This window comes from Dendrobates tinctorius, unplaced genomic scaffold (assembly GCF_039654945.1).
Source record: "Dendrobates tinctorius isolate UK_male_01 unplaced genomic scaffold, ASM3965494v1 ptg000183l, whole genome shotgun sequence".
NCBI classification, from domain to species: Eukaryota; Metazoa; Chordata; class Amphibia; order Anura; family Dendrobatidae; genus Dendrobates; species Dendrobates tinctorius.
Window position 1 is genome coordinate 704,908 of NW_027361850.1, and position 19,748 is coordinate 724,655.

The following is a 19,748-nucleotide window of genomic DNA, read 5'->3' on the forward strand; positions in this document are numbered from 1 at the left end:
ACGCCCACGAGTGGGCCCCCCTTGCTTGGGCAGGGCCCCAGCATTTGCAATCTTTACCTCTCCCTGCTCCTCCGCTGTGTAATCTGGGCCGTCAAATCCATACTGTGCCTGACACCGTCTGAGCCTGCCTCCTGAGACATATATTTTGAATGTGTACGCTATCCTTACATGTTATCCGGGGATACGGTACCCTTTCTAACCTTTGTGCAATCACGTGCAATCCATACTGGGCCTAACACCGTCTGAGCCTGCCTCCTGAGACATATATTTTGAATGTGTACGCTATCCATACATGTTATCCGGGGATACGGTACCCTTTCTAACCTTTGTGCAATCACATGCAATCCATACTGTGCCTGACACCGTCTGAGCCTGCCTCCTGAGACATATATTTTGAATGTGTACGCTATCCATACATGTTATCCAGGGATACGGTACCCTTTCTAACCTTTGTGCAATCACGTGCAATCCATACTGTGCCTGACACCGTCTGAGCCTGCCTCCTGAGACATATATTTTGAATGTGTACGCTATCCATACATGTTATCCAGGGATACGGTACCCTTTCTAACCTTTGTGCAATCACGTGCAATCCATACTGGGCCTAACACCGTCTGAGCCTGCCTCCTGAGACATATATTTTGAATGTGTACGCTATCCATACATGTTATCCGGGGATACGGTACCCTTTCTAACCTTTGTGCAATCACGTGCAATCCATACTGGGCCTAACACCGTCTGAGCCTGCCTCCTGAGACATATATTTTGAATGTGTACGCTATCCATACATGTTATCCGGGGATACGGTACCCTTTCTAATCTTTGTGCAATCACGTGCAATCCATACTGGGCCTAACACCGTCTGAGCCTGCCTCCTGAGACATATATTTTGAATGTGTACGCTATCCATACATGTTATCCAGGGATACGGTACCCTTTCTAACCTTTGTGCAATCACGTGCAATCCATACTGGGCCTAACACCATCTGAGCCTGCCTCCTGAGACATATATTTTGAATGTGTACGCTATCCATACATGTTATCCGGGGATACGGTACCCTTTCTAACCTTTGTGCAATCACGTGCAATCCATACTGGGCCTAACACCGTCTGAGCCTGCCTCCTGAGACATATATTTTGAATGTGTACGCTATCCATACATGTTATCCAGGGATACGGTACCCTTTCTAACCTTTGTGCAATCACGTGCAATCCATACTGGGCCTAACACCGTCTGAGCCTGCCTCCTGAGACATATATTTTGAATGTGTACGCTATCCATACATGTTATCCGGGGATACGGTACCCTTTCTAACCTTTGTGCAATCACGTGCAATCCATACTGTGCCTGACACCGTCTGAGCCTGCCTCCTGAGACATATATTTTGAATGTGTACGCTATCCATACATGTTATCCAGGGATACGGTACCCTTTCTAACCTTTGTGTAATCACGTGCAATCCATACTGGGCCTGACACCGTCTGAGCCTGCCTCCTGAGACATATATTTTGAATGTGTACGCTATCCATACATGTTATCCAGGGATACGGTACCCTTTCTAACCTTTGTGCAATCACGTGCAATCCATACTGGGCCTAACACCTGAGCCTGCCTCCTGAGACATATATTTTGAATGTGTACGCTATCCATACATGTTATCCGGGGATACGGTACCCTTTCTAACCTTTGTGCAATCACGTGCAATCCATACTGTGCCTGACACCGTCTGAGCCTGCCTCCTGAGACATATATTTTGAATGTGTACGCTATCCATACATGTTATCCAGGGATACGGTACCCTTTCTAACCTTTGTGCAATCACGTGCAATCCATACTGGGCCTGACACCGTCTGAGCCTGCCTCCTGAGACATATATTTTGAATGTGTACGCTATCCATACATGTTATCCAGGGATACGGTACCCTTTCTAACCTTTGTGCAATCACGTGCAATCCATACTGGGCGTGAGAACGGCTGGCGAGCTGTTAAGCAAGCTACAGCACCTGTCCAGACAAGTACAGGGATTCCCTAGCGAGGAGACTTATTTGATTGTTTTCAATGTTGGGACAGCAATTTTTGGGGAGCACTATACTCTGGAGAATGATAGATGGGGCCCACCATACACTGGAACATTCCAAAGGTGGACATCAGACACTGGAGCAGCATTTACAGGGCCCATTATACACTAGAGCATTATGAATGGGGCCCATTATGTTTGGAGCATTATTTGGGCCCATAAGACAGTGGAGCTTCATCCATGGGGACCAACATATACTGTAGCATTATGTGGAGCTCATCATATACTGTTTCAAACATTATATGGGACCAATGATTCTGTATGGAGAAATAGATGTGCCTCGTCATGAGATGTAAAAAGTGAGGTATTTTTCATTGTACTATACCGCTATTTATCTGCCGTATCGGAGCATGATGAGTTGTGGTATGTGTTAAAGGGGCGCTCTTTCGCCCAGGGCACATGAAAACCTGCAGCCAGCCCTCCCCCCCCACAACTTTAGCCAAATAACCCCCATTTTTCAGTGCGTAACTTGTATTATGAAGTTAATTAAGGTTGACAAGCTTAAGTAAGAAGAATTGATGCTTTTGGCATTCAAATGGGCACTGTAGGTGTGTTTCCTGTCCTCCTCTCACTGCCGACTTTTATTCCCCATTGACTTACATTGGGTTTCGTGTTTCGGGACGACCCCGACTTTTCCCTATAATCGGACGATCTTGCTCGACCCGACTTTTGGAAAAGTCGGGTTTCACGAAACGAAACGCGACCCTAAAAAACCAAAAGTCGCTCAACTCTAGTGGTGTGTGCATGAACATGTGTTTTCGGTTCATGTATGATACTGTAATTTTAAAGAATAGGACAATCAACCTATCTCTTTAAAGGGATATTTACCAACTAATCAAGTGATCATCAATCCATCAGATGGTTGATAACTTGCTGATTACTGGGGATTTGACCACGGGGCCACCCAGAGATTCTGAGTACAGGGGTCTGTAGTCTCGTCCTGGATAGAGCAGAGTTGTGCCTTCTCGGCCTCTGCTCTCTTCGTTATCTATAGAGTTGCTGTGCACTGCGCTCGGATATTTCCATGAGTTCCATAGACAACTAATAAACTAGATACCAAATGATACAGATACCAGACATATAATACAATATATACATGGACAGGCTCTGACGGTTTCAGCAGTTATCACATAACCACTAGGAGGCGCTTTGCACACTTGCTGTCATGTGCCGACTAGAGTGTCAGCCATATCTGCAGTGTTCTATTCACTTCCATAGCCGACACTAGTTGTCACTTGACTGCAAGTATGACTGCGCTGCAACTAGTAGAACCGAAGGCTAATGGATATATACAAGTGCATCTCACAAAATTAGAATATCATCAAAAAGTTAATTTATTTCAGTTCTTCAATACAAAAAATGAAACTCTTATATTATATAGATTCATTACAAACAGAGTGATCTTTTTCAAGTGTTTATGTCTGTTGATGTTGATGATTATGGCATACAGCCAATGGAAACCCAAAAGTCATTATCTCAGTAAATTAGAATAATTAACAAAAAACACCTGCAAAGGCTTCCTAAGAATTTAAAAAGGTCCCTTCGTCTGTTTCAATAGGCTCCACAATCATGGGGAAGACTGCTGACATGACAGATGTCCAGAAGGCAGTCATTGACACTCCACAAGGAAAGTAAATTTTGCCTTTCATTTGGAAATCTAGGTCCCAGAGTCTTGAGTATGAGTGGAGAGGCACACAATCCAAGCTGCTTATGGTCTAGCGTGAAGTCTCCACAGTCATTGATGGTTTGGGGAGCCATGTCATCTGCCAATGTAGGTCCACTGTATTTCATTAGGACCAAAGTTAGTGCAGCCGTCTACCAGGAAATTTTAGAGCACTTCATGATTCCCTCTGCCTACTTTTTGGAGATGGAAATTTCATTCTCCAGCAGGACTTGGCACCTGTCCACACTGCCAAAAGCACTAAAACCAGGATTAAAAACAACAGTATCACTGTGCTTGATTGGCCAGCAAACTCGCCTGACCTTAACCCCATAGATATGGGGTATTGTCAAGAGGAAAAGGAGAGACACCAGACCCAACAATACAGACGAGCTGAAGCTGCTATCAAAGTAACCTGGGCATCCATAACACCTCAGCAGTGACACAGACCACGCCGCATTGATGCAGTAATTGATGCTATAGGAGCCTCAACCAAGTAATGTGCATTTACTGAACATACATTTCAGTAGGCCAACATTTGGATTTTAAAATCATTTTTCAAGCTGGTGTTTTAAAGCAGTCTAATTTACGGAGATAATGACTTTTTGGTTTTCATTGGCTGTAAGCCATAATCATCTACATTAACAGAAATAAACACTTGAAATAGTGCACTCTGTGTGTAATGGCTCTATATAATGTACGAGTTTCACTTTTTGCACTAAAGAACTGAAATTAATTCATATTTTGATTTTGTGAGAAGCACCTGTGTGTATATATATATATATACACTCACTGGCCACTTTATTAGGTACACCTGTCCAACTGTGTGTTAAGACTTAATTTCTAATCAGCCAATCACATGGCGGCAACTCAGTGCATTTAGGCATGTAGACATGGTCAAGACAATCTCCTGCAGTTCAAACCGAGCATCAGTATGGGGAAGAAAGGTGATTTGAGTGCCTTTGAACGTGGCATGATTGTTGGTGCCAGAAGGGCTGGTCTGAGAATTTCAGAAACTGCTGATCTACTGGGATTTTCACGCACAACCATCTCTAGGGTTTACAGAGAATGGTCCGAAAAAGAAAAAAAAACCAGTGAGCGGCAGTTCTGTGGCCGGAAATGCCATGTTGATGCCAGAGGTCAGAGGAGAATGGGCAGACTGGTTCGAGCTGATAGAAAGGCAACAGTGACTCAAATTGCCACCCGTTACAACCAAGGTAGGCAGAAGAGCATCTCTGAACGCACAGTGCGTCGAACTTTGAGGCAGATGGGCTACAGCAGCAGAAGACCACACTGGGTACCACTCCTCTCAGCTAAGAACAGGAAACTGAGGCTACAATTTGCACAAGCTCATCGAAATTGGACAGTAGAAGATTGGAAAAACGTTGCCTGGTCTGATGAGTCTCGATTTCTGCTGCGACATTCGGATGGTAGGGTCAGAATTTGGCGTAAACAACATGAAAGCATGGATCCATCCTGCCTTGTATCAACGGTTCAGGCTGGTGGTGGTGGTGTCATGGTGTGGGGAATTTTTTCTGGGCACTCTTTGGGCCCCTTGGTACCAATTGAGCATCGTTGCAATGCCACAGCCTACCTGAGTATTGTTGCTGACCATGTCCATCCCTTTATGACCACAATGTACCCAACATCTGATGGCTACTTTCAGCAGGATAATGCGCCATGTCATAAAGCTCGAATCATCTCAGATTGGTTTCTTGAACATGACAATGAGTTTACTGTACTCAAATGGCCTCCTCAGTCACCAGATCTCAATCCAATAGAGCATCTTTGGGATGTGGTGGAACGGGAGATTCGCATCAGGGATGTGCAGCCGACAAATCTGCGCCAACTGTGTGATGCCATCATGTCAATATGGTCCAAAATCTCTGAGGAATGCTTCCAGCACCTTGTTGAATCTCTGCCACGAAGAATTGAGGCAGTTCTGAAGGCAAAAGGGGGTCCAACCCCTTACTAGCATGGTGTACCTAATAAAGTGGCCAGTGAGTGTATATGTATATATATACGGTATAGATATATATATATATATATATATTCATACATACAGGGTGGTCCAAAAGTAGGTGGATAGAAAATAATAACATTTATTTTGATTTTTATATAAAATTATATTTACTAACACAAGCATAACATTGACAATTAAATTTTATTCTGAACAATAATACAAAAGCCCTTAAATGTTATCAATGCAGGTGCTCAAACTGTTTTCCATCACAACTTGCACAGCTTTGAAGTCTGCCTCTTACGCTTCGACAAACATTTTTGCACAAGTCTCTTTGGGTATTAATTTCTTGAAATGCATCTCTTATGTAATTTTTCAAATCTCTGACACTTTTTGGTTTTCGACTATAAACTTTGTCCTTGAGTACTCCCCAAAAGAAAAAATCCATTGGGGTCAAGTCTGGTGAACGTGCCGGCCAATCAAGTGGGCCTCTTTGGCCAATCCATTTATTAGGAAATGTTTCATTAAGATACTCGCAGACTACTCTTGAATAATGTGGAGAGGCCCCATCTTGTTGGAAATAAAGGTAATTTGAATTAGCCTGTTGCTGTAACTGGGGAACAACTTGATTCATTAGAATTTCAAGATACTTATCTCCTGTGACTGTTCCATCAAAAAAAAAAATAGTCCAAAAACACCAAAACTTGAAATACCACCCCAAACATTGACACCAGGCTCATTTAGTTGTTGCTCTAATGTTAAATGCATGTTCTCATTATACCAGTAAATACAATTATGTCTGTTAATATGGCCAGATAATTTGAAAGAAGCTTCATCACTCCACATAATGTTATCTAAAATTACTGGATTTTCTTCAATTTCGTTAAGTATAATCTCACTAAATTGCAGCCGCCTGTCTGAATCCACTTGGATACTGTCCACCTACTTTTGGACCACCCTGTATATATATATATATATATATATATATATATATACACACGTGTATATATATATATTTTAGAGGTGTGTGGAGCCCAAATGGAACTTTTGCCATGGGGCCCTGTGATTTCTATGTACGCCACTGACGACATCTGCACACAATCTCGGCAAGGGAGGCAGGTGGCTAAGAGAAGCGTGACCTGTCATTTAAATACAAGAGGCGGGCAATGGGTGTGAAATAGGGAGAGAGCAGGAGACCTAAAAAATACAGTATCCCATCCCTGCACTTGCAATTAAAGCTTCAAAGCAGTTTTCTCTACAATATCCAAAAAAATACAAGTCCGGTATGAATGTATTCAGCATTAAAGGGCCTTTACATGCATGCCAAAGGGTCCAATATACTGATGACATGCTCCCTTTAATGCCACATAGCTCATGCAATAAGGACTAGAGTGCAGAGCAGCACATGGGCGCAGTCATAGCTGGAATATGCTGACTTGATTGACCTGATAATTCACTTATTCATGTTATCACAGTCATGGACCCATTATTTGTAATAATGGGCTAAAAGTTAAATTATTCAGCATTTACTTCTACACAGAAGTCCATGAGTCATCCTTTCAGTTGTTAAAAACCCTCCAGGTTGGCTCAGATTAGTAATAGTCAATATTGTAACACCTATAGCTTCCTTATACAGTTATATTTGCTATAGACTTACAAAATAATGTACATTAGCACGAAATTGCTCACAACATTATTTCATGCATTACAAATAAACTTAAATCGACATACCATAAGGTATTGGACGGGGATATGCCTCATTGTTGCTTCCAGGAAGTAGTTGGGTAACGCAGCAGTCTGTATTATGTCCCACAGGAACAACAGAATTGGAGGCTGTGTCGTTTCGTCCACGCGCTGCAGTTTCAGGACAAGTGCAGCCGGTCTGTGTCAATCCACAACGTACACCCCAGTCTCGAGCTCTCAAGCACTCCTCAAACCATCGGCACAATACACCACAGGCAAACTGGCTAGAGTTATCATGGTTTACTAAGAGAACCTCCACAAAACGGAAACTCAAGATAGAGTCTGGGAGTAACTGAATGGATAGGGGTTGTTCAGACAAGCAGATCCGCAGAAAGTTTTTATCAAAGTGAGAGAATGTAAATGGTGATCCAGGGATGCAAAGTTCACGAGCTTCTTCTGCTCCTTCCTCAGGGTGGTTACAAGTGTGGTTGGGAAGATAATGATCCAAAGGTTGCACCATGGGGGATAAATGAGAGCACACTTGCTCCTCGTGTGTGAACTTCAGGTGCAATGTGTATTTTGTTGGGTCCGGGTTTTCCAGGGTCCAGGAGCAGCCAGGGGAGAAAACAGGAAATAGGTCCTTAAGAGAAAAGGCTCCGTAGAGAACTCCAGAGGCCAAAGCCGAGCATGTGCTCGGTGTGGGGTTAGACCCCCAAGAGCACAAGACAAGAGACGATATCACAGATAGTAAGAGGGGACAAGCAGTGTTCATCCTATGACATGGGCCCTAAAAAACAAAGACAAACATAAGTTTAGAGATATTACATTCACACAGTTTTAACAATGTAAGTATTCTAAATATTCACTTTTCAGATAACAATAGAGTCAGAAGTTATTAGCATGTCATTCATTATTGACTCGAGTTTTCTTTAACAAGTTGCAGTCACACCTTTAGGTCCATGGACCCCACAGCAAATTCTACACCAGATATCCCAACTATCATATACAATAAGTTCAGATTACCTAGAATTGAGATCTATGAGGGGGTATTGATGAACAGTTGGCCTAGCATAAGAAAAAAATATGTTTTCAAAGTAATACTATTTTATTTAACACTAGCTGAAGAGCCCGGCGCTGCATGGGAATAGTAACTAACTACTGTTAGTTATAACAAATTGTAATGATTATATATATTTATATATATATATATATATATACATATAAAGCTGAGTGTATAGCTCCGCCCACTCCGCATAGCCACATTCACTATAATATCCCACATCATCCCGTCAGCCAGTGCTACCGGACTACTACCCCTAATATTCCACATTATCCCGTCAGCCAGAGCTACCGGACTACTACCCCTAATATCCCACATCGTCCCGTCAGCCAGAACCACCGGACTACTAATATCCCACATCATCCCATCAGCCAGAGCTACCGGACTACTACCCCTAATATCCCACTTCATCCCGTCAAAGCCAGTAAAAGTAGAATAGTGAAATTGCACAGAAACATGGTTCACTAAGATCCCAGGTTTTCTACTGATCAGGCTGATATTCTCACTTATCTGCCACAATAAATATCACAGTCATGCTTTTCACCAATGGACAGGCACAAACCTTATACAATAGTACAGTAGAGAAACCTTTACACACATTTTCATGCACCGTCAACTTGTAATTTGTCCGGCTGAGTTGCTCATGGATGTACAGCATCTGTATGCAGTATAGTATCATATTTAATGGGTTGTTATGGGAAAAGCATTACATGTTATATGGATATATTCAGGTGAATTATGGGGAAAGTAGCACTTTAAATAAAACTCACAGCATCAGAGCACAGTAACACATCAATAATGCATAAAATTGTCTGTGAGAAAATATTAAATCCACATGACATTTAATATGTGCACTTTCCTACATTCATGTGTGGCTGTGCCACTTAATGATACCACACAGGAGGGGGGATTCATTTCTGTCATGTACTCACTGCTCCTTTCTGGGGGACAGGCGATGGCTGGAGCTTATGTTCCTGGGGATGCTAGATTTCTCCCACCATGTCAGTGTCTGCTGAGGTGTTGTCAAGTGGGTAAACTTGCGCATAGCAACCAATCACAGCTCAGCTACTTTTATCCAGCTCTGGTGAAATGAGAGATGCTTAGTGATTGGTTGCAAGGAAAACTGTTGTTCATAGCAACCAATCACAGCTTCTTTTGAACAGCTCTGGTGAAATGAAAAATGCTTTGTGATTGGTTGGTGATACACACACACACACACACACACATTGATTTTTATATAGAGAGATAATCACCTTTCAACTCTTTATATTTAATGCATTGATCAATACAGCATCAATTACCATTAGTGATGAGCGAGAGTGCTCGTTACTCTAGATTTCCGAGCATGCTCGAGTGCTCTCCAAGTATTTTGGGCTTGCTCGGAGATTTAGTTTGTGTCACCGCAGCTGCGTGATTTGCCGCTGCTAGGCAGCCTGAATACATGTGGGGATTTCCTAACAAACAGGCTCAAAGCCCAAATACTCGGAGATCACCTGAGCATGCTCGAAATCTCGAGTAACGAGTATATTCACTCATCACTAATAGGGACATTTACTTTGATTGGGCAGCGTCTATATATGTACGTTTATTTTGTAAAAATTCATCTTATTTTCTTCCTTGCTCCATTCCTATAGACTGCCTTCAAATTCTTAATTCATTTGATGAGCATACTCGCTCATCACTAATTACCATCTGATTTGTAGTAAATTTTTATCCTTATGATGATTTTTTGAGTTTCTGCATAAAACAATAATCATATGGGACCACATCAGGAGACTATGGTGGATGATCAACAATTACAAAGCCCATTTTACTGAGTGCTTGTAGGGCAATAGGACACTTGTAGGCGGACACATTATCCTGCACAAACAAGACGCCATGCAAGGTCCAATCTTCACCTGACATGCGTAACTCTTCTTAATCACAATTTCAAAGTGACAGAACCTTTTCTGCTAAAACCTAGCACGTGCACTTGTCAAAGTTAGTACCTGTTTCCATAGCAACTGATTTACTTTTTGCTGCTAGAAATATTCAAGGCCAATTCCTCCTTGTACATATATAATGTAGACATAAAATACCAGTAGAATAACATAAATATATCAGAATAATAGAGGTCAAGTTTAAGACACCGCATAATTATTGTGAAGGAAGTAAATAATTGCAACGTAAACTATAATGTTAATAGAACAAATGGCTAAGGCTACATCCATATATTGTCTTTACACAAAGGACATAACATCTGCCTGCTGTTATTGCAGTAACTTAGAATCACAGGGGGGTCTCCTGGGAGCATGCTAGAGGTGTCAAACATGGCAGCTACACAGAGCCAGCAGATGTCCTGTAGAATATTTCCTATTGTCTGTATAGGGAACCACAGGACATTTGTAATGCCACAGCTCACCCTGTGGTCCACTAACAAACAGCATCTTTTAAAAGGGCCAATCCGGGTCATCCTGGAAATATGAGCCTATGTCCAGGAATAAAATGCTAGGTGACACAAAGAGAAAGGGTTCACATGTGAGAGTTGTGCTCCATAATCCACTTCTCATTCCCTCAAGGAAACAGATGATAACTGTTGATGGAAACATTTAGTTATTTATGTTATTTCTCCCTATTTATTTTATAACTGTTTGACATATTTGTATGTTGTTTTAATTTTACTTTTTTATATATTTATTGTAAGCACTGCATAATTTTTATATTAAAGCTTAAAATCTTTAATAAGTTTGACTATTGCATGCTCTAAAAAAATCTACAGCCCTTCAGAGAGTGTGTGAATTTTTGATTGTCTGACTGTACCATATTTTGGGAACTCATCACCCCATGTGTTTGATGAATGGAGGCAGTTTGTGAAGAAATTGGGGTGTGCGGAGTGTGCCGGGGTGTGATTTACTCTCACTTTATAACCTAAAATAGAGTTTGAGAGCTAGGTTGATTGAGAGGAGATAAGTTAACCCTTGCAGGTGCCTGTCACTTGCTGAGAAGGGTGTACATGAAAATTATTAATCCAGAATTTTCTTTCACCTATAACAGGGAGAAAAAGTGTTAGGGTTTGCGGATCGCACCAAATCTAAATTAAGGTGCAATCGCAACCCAGGGTCCACCGTGCAGTGATGGAAAAACTGCAGCTAGAGAACAATGGTGGAGTGTAGCTGCAAGCAAGCACCGTAAACACACCTGTCATGATCCAAGGTGGATCTGACAAGTAAATGGACAAAGTGAACTTTTTTTCTTTTGGCTTGGTGCCAAAGTGGGTTGATTGCCCCCGGTGGCCATTAGAATTATTACACGTGGTGTCGTTCATTCTAAGTTGCCCCGGTGGTGGTGAGTGGCATCGCACTTTAGCTCTTTGGTTTAATGTGCACGTAATTACAAATCAGGTGTTTTGATGATCGTTGGTGATATTGATAGTTCGTTATTTGGGAAGCAAGCCTGGGTGATGAAGGAGCTGAATGAGAGTCCTGGGCAGCCCAGTCAGAGGGGTTGAGTCCGCTATGGAGTCTGCAAGGAGTGCTGGCATGGATTAATGGAGTCCAACGATGGGGTCTGCAGGAAGGGCTGGCATGGCGTGGTGGAGTCGCAGTTTATGGTGTCAGCAGGAAGTGCTTGCTTGGCTTGGTGGAGTGGTGACTATGGTGAGAGTTGCACTCAGCATGCTGGACTTGGTTGCTGAAAACTGGACTCAAGCATGCTGGACTTATGGGCAGAAAAGTTGGGCTCAAGCATGCTGGACTTTTTGGCAGAAGCTGGACTCATCTTTGGGACTCTGTTTACTGGGCAGCTGCAACTGGTGGTGGACTCTGCTCCAAGGCTGCACTAGGGTGATGGATCCGGTTATGATGATGGATCCGGTTGGAGGAGAAGATGCATGCAGGTGGTGGGCTCTGTTGCTAGGAGCATACACAACAGAGCAAAGCTAAGTGGTGTTCCCCCTGTATTGTAATTTTCCTTTATGTGTGTTTAGTGCAGTGGTGGGATTAGTTTCCGCACTGACCAATTCCCTAGTGAGGGTTTAGGTGCAGGGCGAGTCAAGGTTTGAGGTACGCGTGCGTTGCCCGGTGCAGAACCAGCATAGGGAACGTTAGGAGTGCAGGAACACTGGCTCAGGGGAGTACAGGAGGTCTCCATGTCCCTATTCCCTATCGCAGGGCCCACCATTGTTATTGTTACCCAGGTTTCCCCTTTATTATTTAAATTTGCCTTACTGGAGGCGGGGTTTCCAGACTACTGTAAATATAACGTGTATTACCTAAATTCACCAGTTGGAGGCGGTGTATCCAGCTGCACGTTTTATTATTTAAATTCACCCTACTGGAGGCGGTGTATCCAGGGTCACGCGTGTCATGGGTTCGCCTTGTGGTACTCGCTGCATCCAGACACATGTGACCGTGACAACACCAAGTTAAACGTCACTCGGTGTGAACAGAGTGCAACATGCCTGACTCTCTTAGGCTACTTTCACACATCCGGTGTGTGGGGTCCGGCGGCGTGCGGCGAAAAGCCGGGCCGCCGGATCCGGCCTGCAGCCGTGACACCGGATGTGTGTGCGGCGAGATGATACGGCTCGGACATTATTAAAGGAGCCGCAGGACAGAGGCAGCCAATGAGACAGCTGCTGAAAGGGAGGTGAGGGGAGGAGAGGATAGGAGAGGGGAGGGGAGGAGAGGGGAGGGGGGTGGAGAGAGAGAGACATGGGGGGTTAACATTAGTGTCCAGGCAAGAGAATCTCTCTCTCTTGCTGGGCACTTGTGGGGTTAACCCCACAGAGAGATCTCTCTCTCTCACCCAGACACAGTGAGTGTTAACCCCACAAGTGCCCGGCGAGAGAGATCTCTCACAAGTGTCCGGGTGACAGAGAGAGATCTCTCTCTCTCTCGCCGGGCACTTGTGGGGTTAACATTCACAGAGTCCGGGCATGCGCTGTGGAAAAAGCCGGTCCGGCGCTGCAAAAAAACGTTACATGGAACGTTTTTTCCAGACGCCGGACAGGCTGTTTTTGCCGGATCAGGCAAAAACCGGATACGCCGCATAGGTATCCGGCGCGATGCGGCAATAATGAAACTGAATGGGGGAAAAACCGGATCCGGTGGCAACCGGCGCCGGATCCGGTTTTTACACTTTTCGCCGCATCGCACCTGATGCTGAAAACCGGATGTGTGAAAGAGGCCTTACTCCACAGAGCAGTACCAAAACCGAGAGCACTCTAAGCTATTCCCTGTTAGACGTCACAGGAGCATATTGGAATCAATGCTAGTGGGGTCCCTATAACTCACCCCCCCACTATGCTGGTGATTGAACCTGCTCTGTCACATGGTGGCTTTTGACCCTGTGCCTGAGGACGCCCGGTGCAGATGCTAAGTTCAAGCGGGAGTTCCCACACTACACTGCCTGTCTAGGAACACACTCATAGTGTTATTAGCGGCACACTTGCATACAGGGTGGTAACTAACCCACCAACACTCACACACAGCAAATATGCATGATCTTGGCGAGCCAAAGATCCTTTTATAGATTGTGCCAATCAAACAGGACCTTGCTCGCAGACCAATCTGGAGCCGGCACAGTACCTGAGCAGCACCAATTAGAGGTGGCCACCTCACGAGCATGCTCAGTAGATCGAATCCTTGACTTAGCCTCAGGAATGACGGCTTGCTCCTCCCTGTCAATTGCAAGTTACCATAGCTGGACCTGGAGAGGCAGCGGTAACAAAGCGCACAGCCTGAGTCTGAGCAAGACGTTGAGACTGACATCTTTTCTGAGCAGCATCTACTGCGGTCGAGACTGCGAGAGAAGACAAGGCTTGGGATGCGTCCTGTGCAGAGGGAGGATCCCGGTGCCCTACAAAAAGTTACTGAAATATTTTTTCTTTTCTTTGGTATTGTTTTGTGTCTGTTAGGTGACATATCATAGAGGGTGCCCCTTACTCTACACTCCTCCTAAGGCCTCATTCAGACGTCCATGTTGCACGTATGTGTTGTATCCATTTTCTTCACAGATATAACATGTACCTATCATAATCTATGCTGCTGTTCACATATTCATGTTTTTTCCCAAACCATGTGTCCGTGCAAAACTCATGTTGACATGTCCGTTTTTTTCCGGAAGCACGGATGAAAAAGTCAATTACAAGTCTATGGGTCTGTGAAAAATTTGACTCTGTACCACCAGTGTACTGTCCGTGTTTAACATGGAAAAGATAATTTATTTATGTATCCGTCCATGAAAACAATGATGCAAATTCTGGACTGTTGGCAGGAAAATCTGTACGTAAAATATACTTTTTCTGCTGTGTTTTTGTCCCTGTTCAGTGAAAAAACTGAATCTGCTTCAAATCTGCAAGGAAAAAATAAGCATCGTGTGCATGAGATTTCAGAAATCTCATTCAGTTTTCTGAATAAGTAAAACGCTGCGTTTAGCCACGGAAAAAACACTTTTAAAGGTTATTCCTAAATAGTAAGTTATCTATAGGATAAAAGATAACTTACTGATCGAGGGTGGTCTTGCCAGTTCTAGTCTATGTTGTGTTACATAAGAACTTTTTGGAGTTTTACATCATTGTCTTGTTGCATAACAACAATATTCTTCAACTCTCCAGGCAAATAAGGTTGTAGAACTTGAGGTTTCCTTAATAATATAACATTGTTGAGGTCCTGAGGAAGCAAATCATCCACACACCATGAGTGTACCAGTCTACTCTGAAACGCTGCATTTACTTTGCACCAGCCAGACCAGAATGATCTTTTGCCATCTCTCTCCTATAATGGTGCCTGACGTGAAAGTGGAAGCTTGAGAGTCATGCACTTTCTTGGATGTTTTGTGAAATACTTAATGAGCTGTCACTGCAGTAAGTTGCTGGCCACTCCTGGGAATATTCACCACAGTTACAAGTCTCCTTCATTGAGAGATAACAGCTTTCACATTTTTTATCAATCCTTACAATTACCCTTTTCAGATGGTAAAAACAACTATTTTCTCTTTTCTCTTGGAATCAAAATTAGCAGTTAAGGCACAAAAATCTATTAAAATGTCTAAATTACAGCATTTCAGCCAAGGAAAGAGCTATACAATCCTAGTTAATAATGTAAGAGTTACTCTTGTAGTTAATGTATTATAGCTACTAAAGTTAGTGCCCATTATCAAGAGTGATCGTTATATTTTCTTATGGGTAATATGAGCGTTGCAAAATATTTCCTGAAATAACTATGTCTAATATTAAACTTTGTTTAAAAAGTCAAAAGCAATTCAAAGGGGAAATCCTATAAACTACAGTATAATGACCTTCTTTAGGGGACATCTTGCTGCTTTAAAGGGAACCGGTCAATTTGCAGGGTAATAACGATATCAAGGTGCCTGACCCTAGTACTGAAAGTGTGGCACATGGCGGCTTTCAGTCATGCAGGCGCGCCCAGAGCAATTACGGCCCCGAGACAGACAGCTATAACCACGTCCCGCCACTGACTGACAACCCGATCAGCAGTGCATCAGTGCAGTGCCGGCTATCAGTCTTTGGGGAGCGTGGTTATAGCGCCGCTCTCAATGCTGAGAGCAGTGACTGCAATTTCCCAAGCGCGCCAGTATTAAATAAAGTTTACTTTGTCTCCGGTGCCATACTTTCAGCACTGCAGCCGGGCACCTTCATAATGTTTTTACCTGCAGATTTACCCATGTATCTGCTGGTTAATAACATTTTTGGACATGACAGCTTCCATTTAAACGGAATAAACTAAGCATGTTTGACCAGAAACAGGACAACGTCCAGGCTGTGAAATAATTTACAAAATTTTTCCCAGGAGTCAAAGCTATTTCTATAACTCATAAATGGTGCCATAGTTTACATAAAGTAAATTGGCTCCTGCATCCCTATTTGTAGGATATTTTAAGTCCAACCCCAATCTACCAGCGAATGACCCCAAAACAGCCCAAGTGTCCACTTTCATGTAAATATATATAAATCCCACTCGCACTGTGACCCATATTGCAGGATAATCTTGCAAAAAATGTGATGAGTGGAAGGTATGACACACATATCAAAGCTTTTTCTGAAAATACTAGGTACGATACCTAGTTTACCATTAACTATGGTGTTCATCTTAACACTTTCCTCTGGAATCAAAGGCTCAGAGGCCTATAAATGTAATCAGGCTCAGGGACAAGTATTGCGATGTTAGATACTTAGACTTATTATTCCTGCATGTGCAAAATTCATTCAGGTTACTTTTTTATAACTGAAGTCACATGAGGTGAACTGATTATCCATCTTAAAATATATTTTAACGCAACAGTCCAATTATTACAATTGTAAAAATATAGTGAAATGGGAGATCCTCATTTATGACATCCACTGCTCCTTAGAGAGACTCGACAGATAAAGAAATGTAAAACCAAAAGGCAATATATATTCAAGAAGAGACAATAACATGGATGGACAAAATGAGTTTTAAAGTCTCCTTCTATTCCCCACATAATCAGATCATGGCAATTGAGGGATTACCTAGTAACTGACAAGTATAGGGCCTTGCATCCAACATTTGCAATCCTTTTTTCCCTTCTCTATTCTTTCTTCTAATATAATTCATCTTCACAAAAAAATGATGACATATTCAACGTCCAACTACCTGAACCCCCACAGCCCTCCACTGACCCCTAAAAATAGTGGGGAGAAAGCTAAAATATTGTGGTTCGATTATGATGAAAACTGGAAAGATAATGAGCGCAATAGGGTCTTATCCGGGGTTAAACATGAAAAGTAAAGCTAAGAATATGCTCACCTTCCAAGTTTGTGAAAGGCACAACCACTGTAATCGTTGGAGAAATTGGCTGCTGCAGAACCACAGAAAGAGATGCCATGTGCAACTGGAGAAAATGGAGATAAACCCGCGCTGCCAATAGTAAAAGATGCAGTGAAAAAAACATGAAGGTATAAAAGCTTTTTTTTTGTCTGTCAATGTATTTTGAAGCACACCTGCCTCTTCATCAGGACAAACCACAGAAGTCGACTTTTATTGTTTGTCCTGATGAAGAAACAGGTGTGCTTCGAAACGCCTAGACAGATAAATAAAAAAACGCATTTATACCATCACAATTTTTTCACGGCATCTTTTACTAGTGGTAGCGCGGGTTTATCTCCACTTTCTCCAGTTACATATTCTAATTTAGATCTTGACTCTGTAAGGATCGCAAAGTCAAGTTGTTCTGTTGTGACCCTAGGCAACAGTGACATGGGTTTCACTGGGTGTGCAATGTTATTCCCTTCAGATATTCACTGCTCAGGCTGCCTATTTTCAGATCACACAGGAACCCCAGCTGTAAAGCAATAGCATGGAAGGATTCAGTCCATGCACATCATGTGGTGGCACATCCCTTGTTAGCAACAACATTTCAGCAATTTGGCATTCCCAGTTTCTTTCTATCTGTCCATCACTGACAACAGTCCACATCCTCCAGCCCAGCAGTTCAGTGTTTTTGTACTAAGACTCTCAGATTTGGCCTACACGTTACCTCTTGAGCCTCCCTTTGCCTGTGCTGTCTCAGGGGTACACACAATCCACAGTTGTTCCTATTTGTGCCTTCTCTGCGTCTGGAAGAGAGAAGGTTTTTCCACCAACACAGAAGAGGATTCTTTAAGTGAGAATCTGGAATTCCTTGCCTGAGGAGGTGGTGATGGCGAACTCAGTCGAGGGGTTCAAGAGAGGCCTGGATGTCTTCCTGGAGCGTAGCAATATTGTATCTTACAGTTATTAGGTTCTTTAGAAGGACGTAGATCTGGGGATTTATTCTGACGGAATATAGACTGAACTGGATGGACTAATGTCTTTTTTCGGCCTTGCTAACTATGTTACTTGCTTGCTAACTATGAATCTTAAAAGAAAATGTAAGCACAGTATACCAAGTTGCTTTTTTTTTTACAAGAATGAAAAAAATGAAGTAAAACTTTAATTGCTGTTTTAGGACTGTTATGGAATGAAATGTTCTACTGAGGTTATTTGTATGCTAGGACTTGCTGTGAAAAACTGTACTTTAATTATGTACTACATTTATATTCCTACACGTATCTAAGGCCTTGGATTTTTACCTTTTGATGGAATAACGCGACCTCTGAAATATAAAATTAAACTATCAAATAAATTCTTAAAGCAAATTTAAAATACAGAGTTCTTTGTGCTAAATGCTCAATGATTTAAAGAGGCATTTTAAATCTAAGTAAGTTCTATATTAATAAACATACAGCATGTCGGGTTTTGTGCTCGTAATTAAATCCCTTACTGCACAGAGATATTAATTAGAAAATAAAAAACACCTTCCGTAAGAAGACTCTCAGAGCAGTAATTTCGGCGGTCATCATCCTAAGAATAATCATAATAATTCTAATTAATTACCATGTTGAAAAGCAATCTGACCCAAGAGCGCAACAGTTCAGGCTACCAAGCTCATGGCATCCTTTATTGTGTTACCATCCTATAGTCAGAGAGGTTGCTGGCACGTTTTTTTACTCAGACATCCTTTTTACAAGTGCAAAGAAGGGCAAATAAGCTGATAAGTGACACAAAATCACCTAATTAATAAAATCAAAAAGATTAAAATGTATTAGGTATTACAGTGTTGTTCAATGGCACCTCAAAAGAGGGCACTGTCTACAGTTAAATGCTGTACAATCTGCCGCCATAACATTTTGGTTTTAGTAGATATAGCTGATCATTCTGTATGTGAGCCTATGACAAAAAAAAATAACGTAAAAGCCCCAATTCACTGAACTTGGCATTTTACTCACCAATCTTGATGAAGGCTGCATTGGAGTAGGATGTACCAAATTCAGAAAATGATATGTTCTTTATCATGAATTTGGTGTATTTTTTTAAGCTGCCATGTTCTCCAGTCAGAAACGGGAGTCAATTTTATTTTTTGTAATTTACACCACTTCTTTGGCATGGATGATGAATTTTTTGGCCATTCCCATTTTCCCCTTATTATTTAAAAAGTTGATAGAGCTGATCAGGATTGGCGGAAAAAAATATCAAAGTCACAACTAGTGTTGAGCATTCCGATACCGCAAGTATCGGGTATCGGCCGATACTTGCTGTATCGGAATTCCGATACCGACTTCCGATATTTTTTCAATATCGGAATTCGGCATCGGAATCGGAAGTTCAGTTGATTGACGGCCTGACGTCATCATGATGCGCGGTGTGTGCGCATCATGATGCGCCGTCATTTCGGGCCTTCCGGGGGTCTCTGCCGGCCTGCCGGGGGGCTGTGCCGGCCTGCCGGGGGGCTGTGTGGACTGCCCGGGGTCTGTACCGGCCTGCCGGG

The 19,748-nt window shown here is 42.6% G+C and overlaps 1 protein-coding gene across 4 annotated transcripts in view; it reads right to left on the bottom strand.

Annotated features, from left to right (window-relative positions):
• Positions 1-19,748, bottom strand: part of ADGRB2 (adhesion G protein-coupled receptor B2) — a 682,656-nt gene that overhangs the window by 355,740 nt on the left and 307,168 nt on the right. For all 4 annotated transcript variants that reach the window (XM_073551947.1, XM_073551949.1, XM_073551948.1 and 1 more), the window contains exon 2: positions 7,430-8,168. In XM_073551947.1, the coding sequence (XP_073408048.1) occupies positions 7,430-8,153 (724 nt within the window). In that variant the 5' untranslated portion in view covers positions 8,154-8,168. The remainder of the gene's footprint in view (positions 1-7,429; positions 8,169-19,748) is intronic.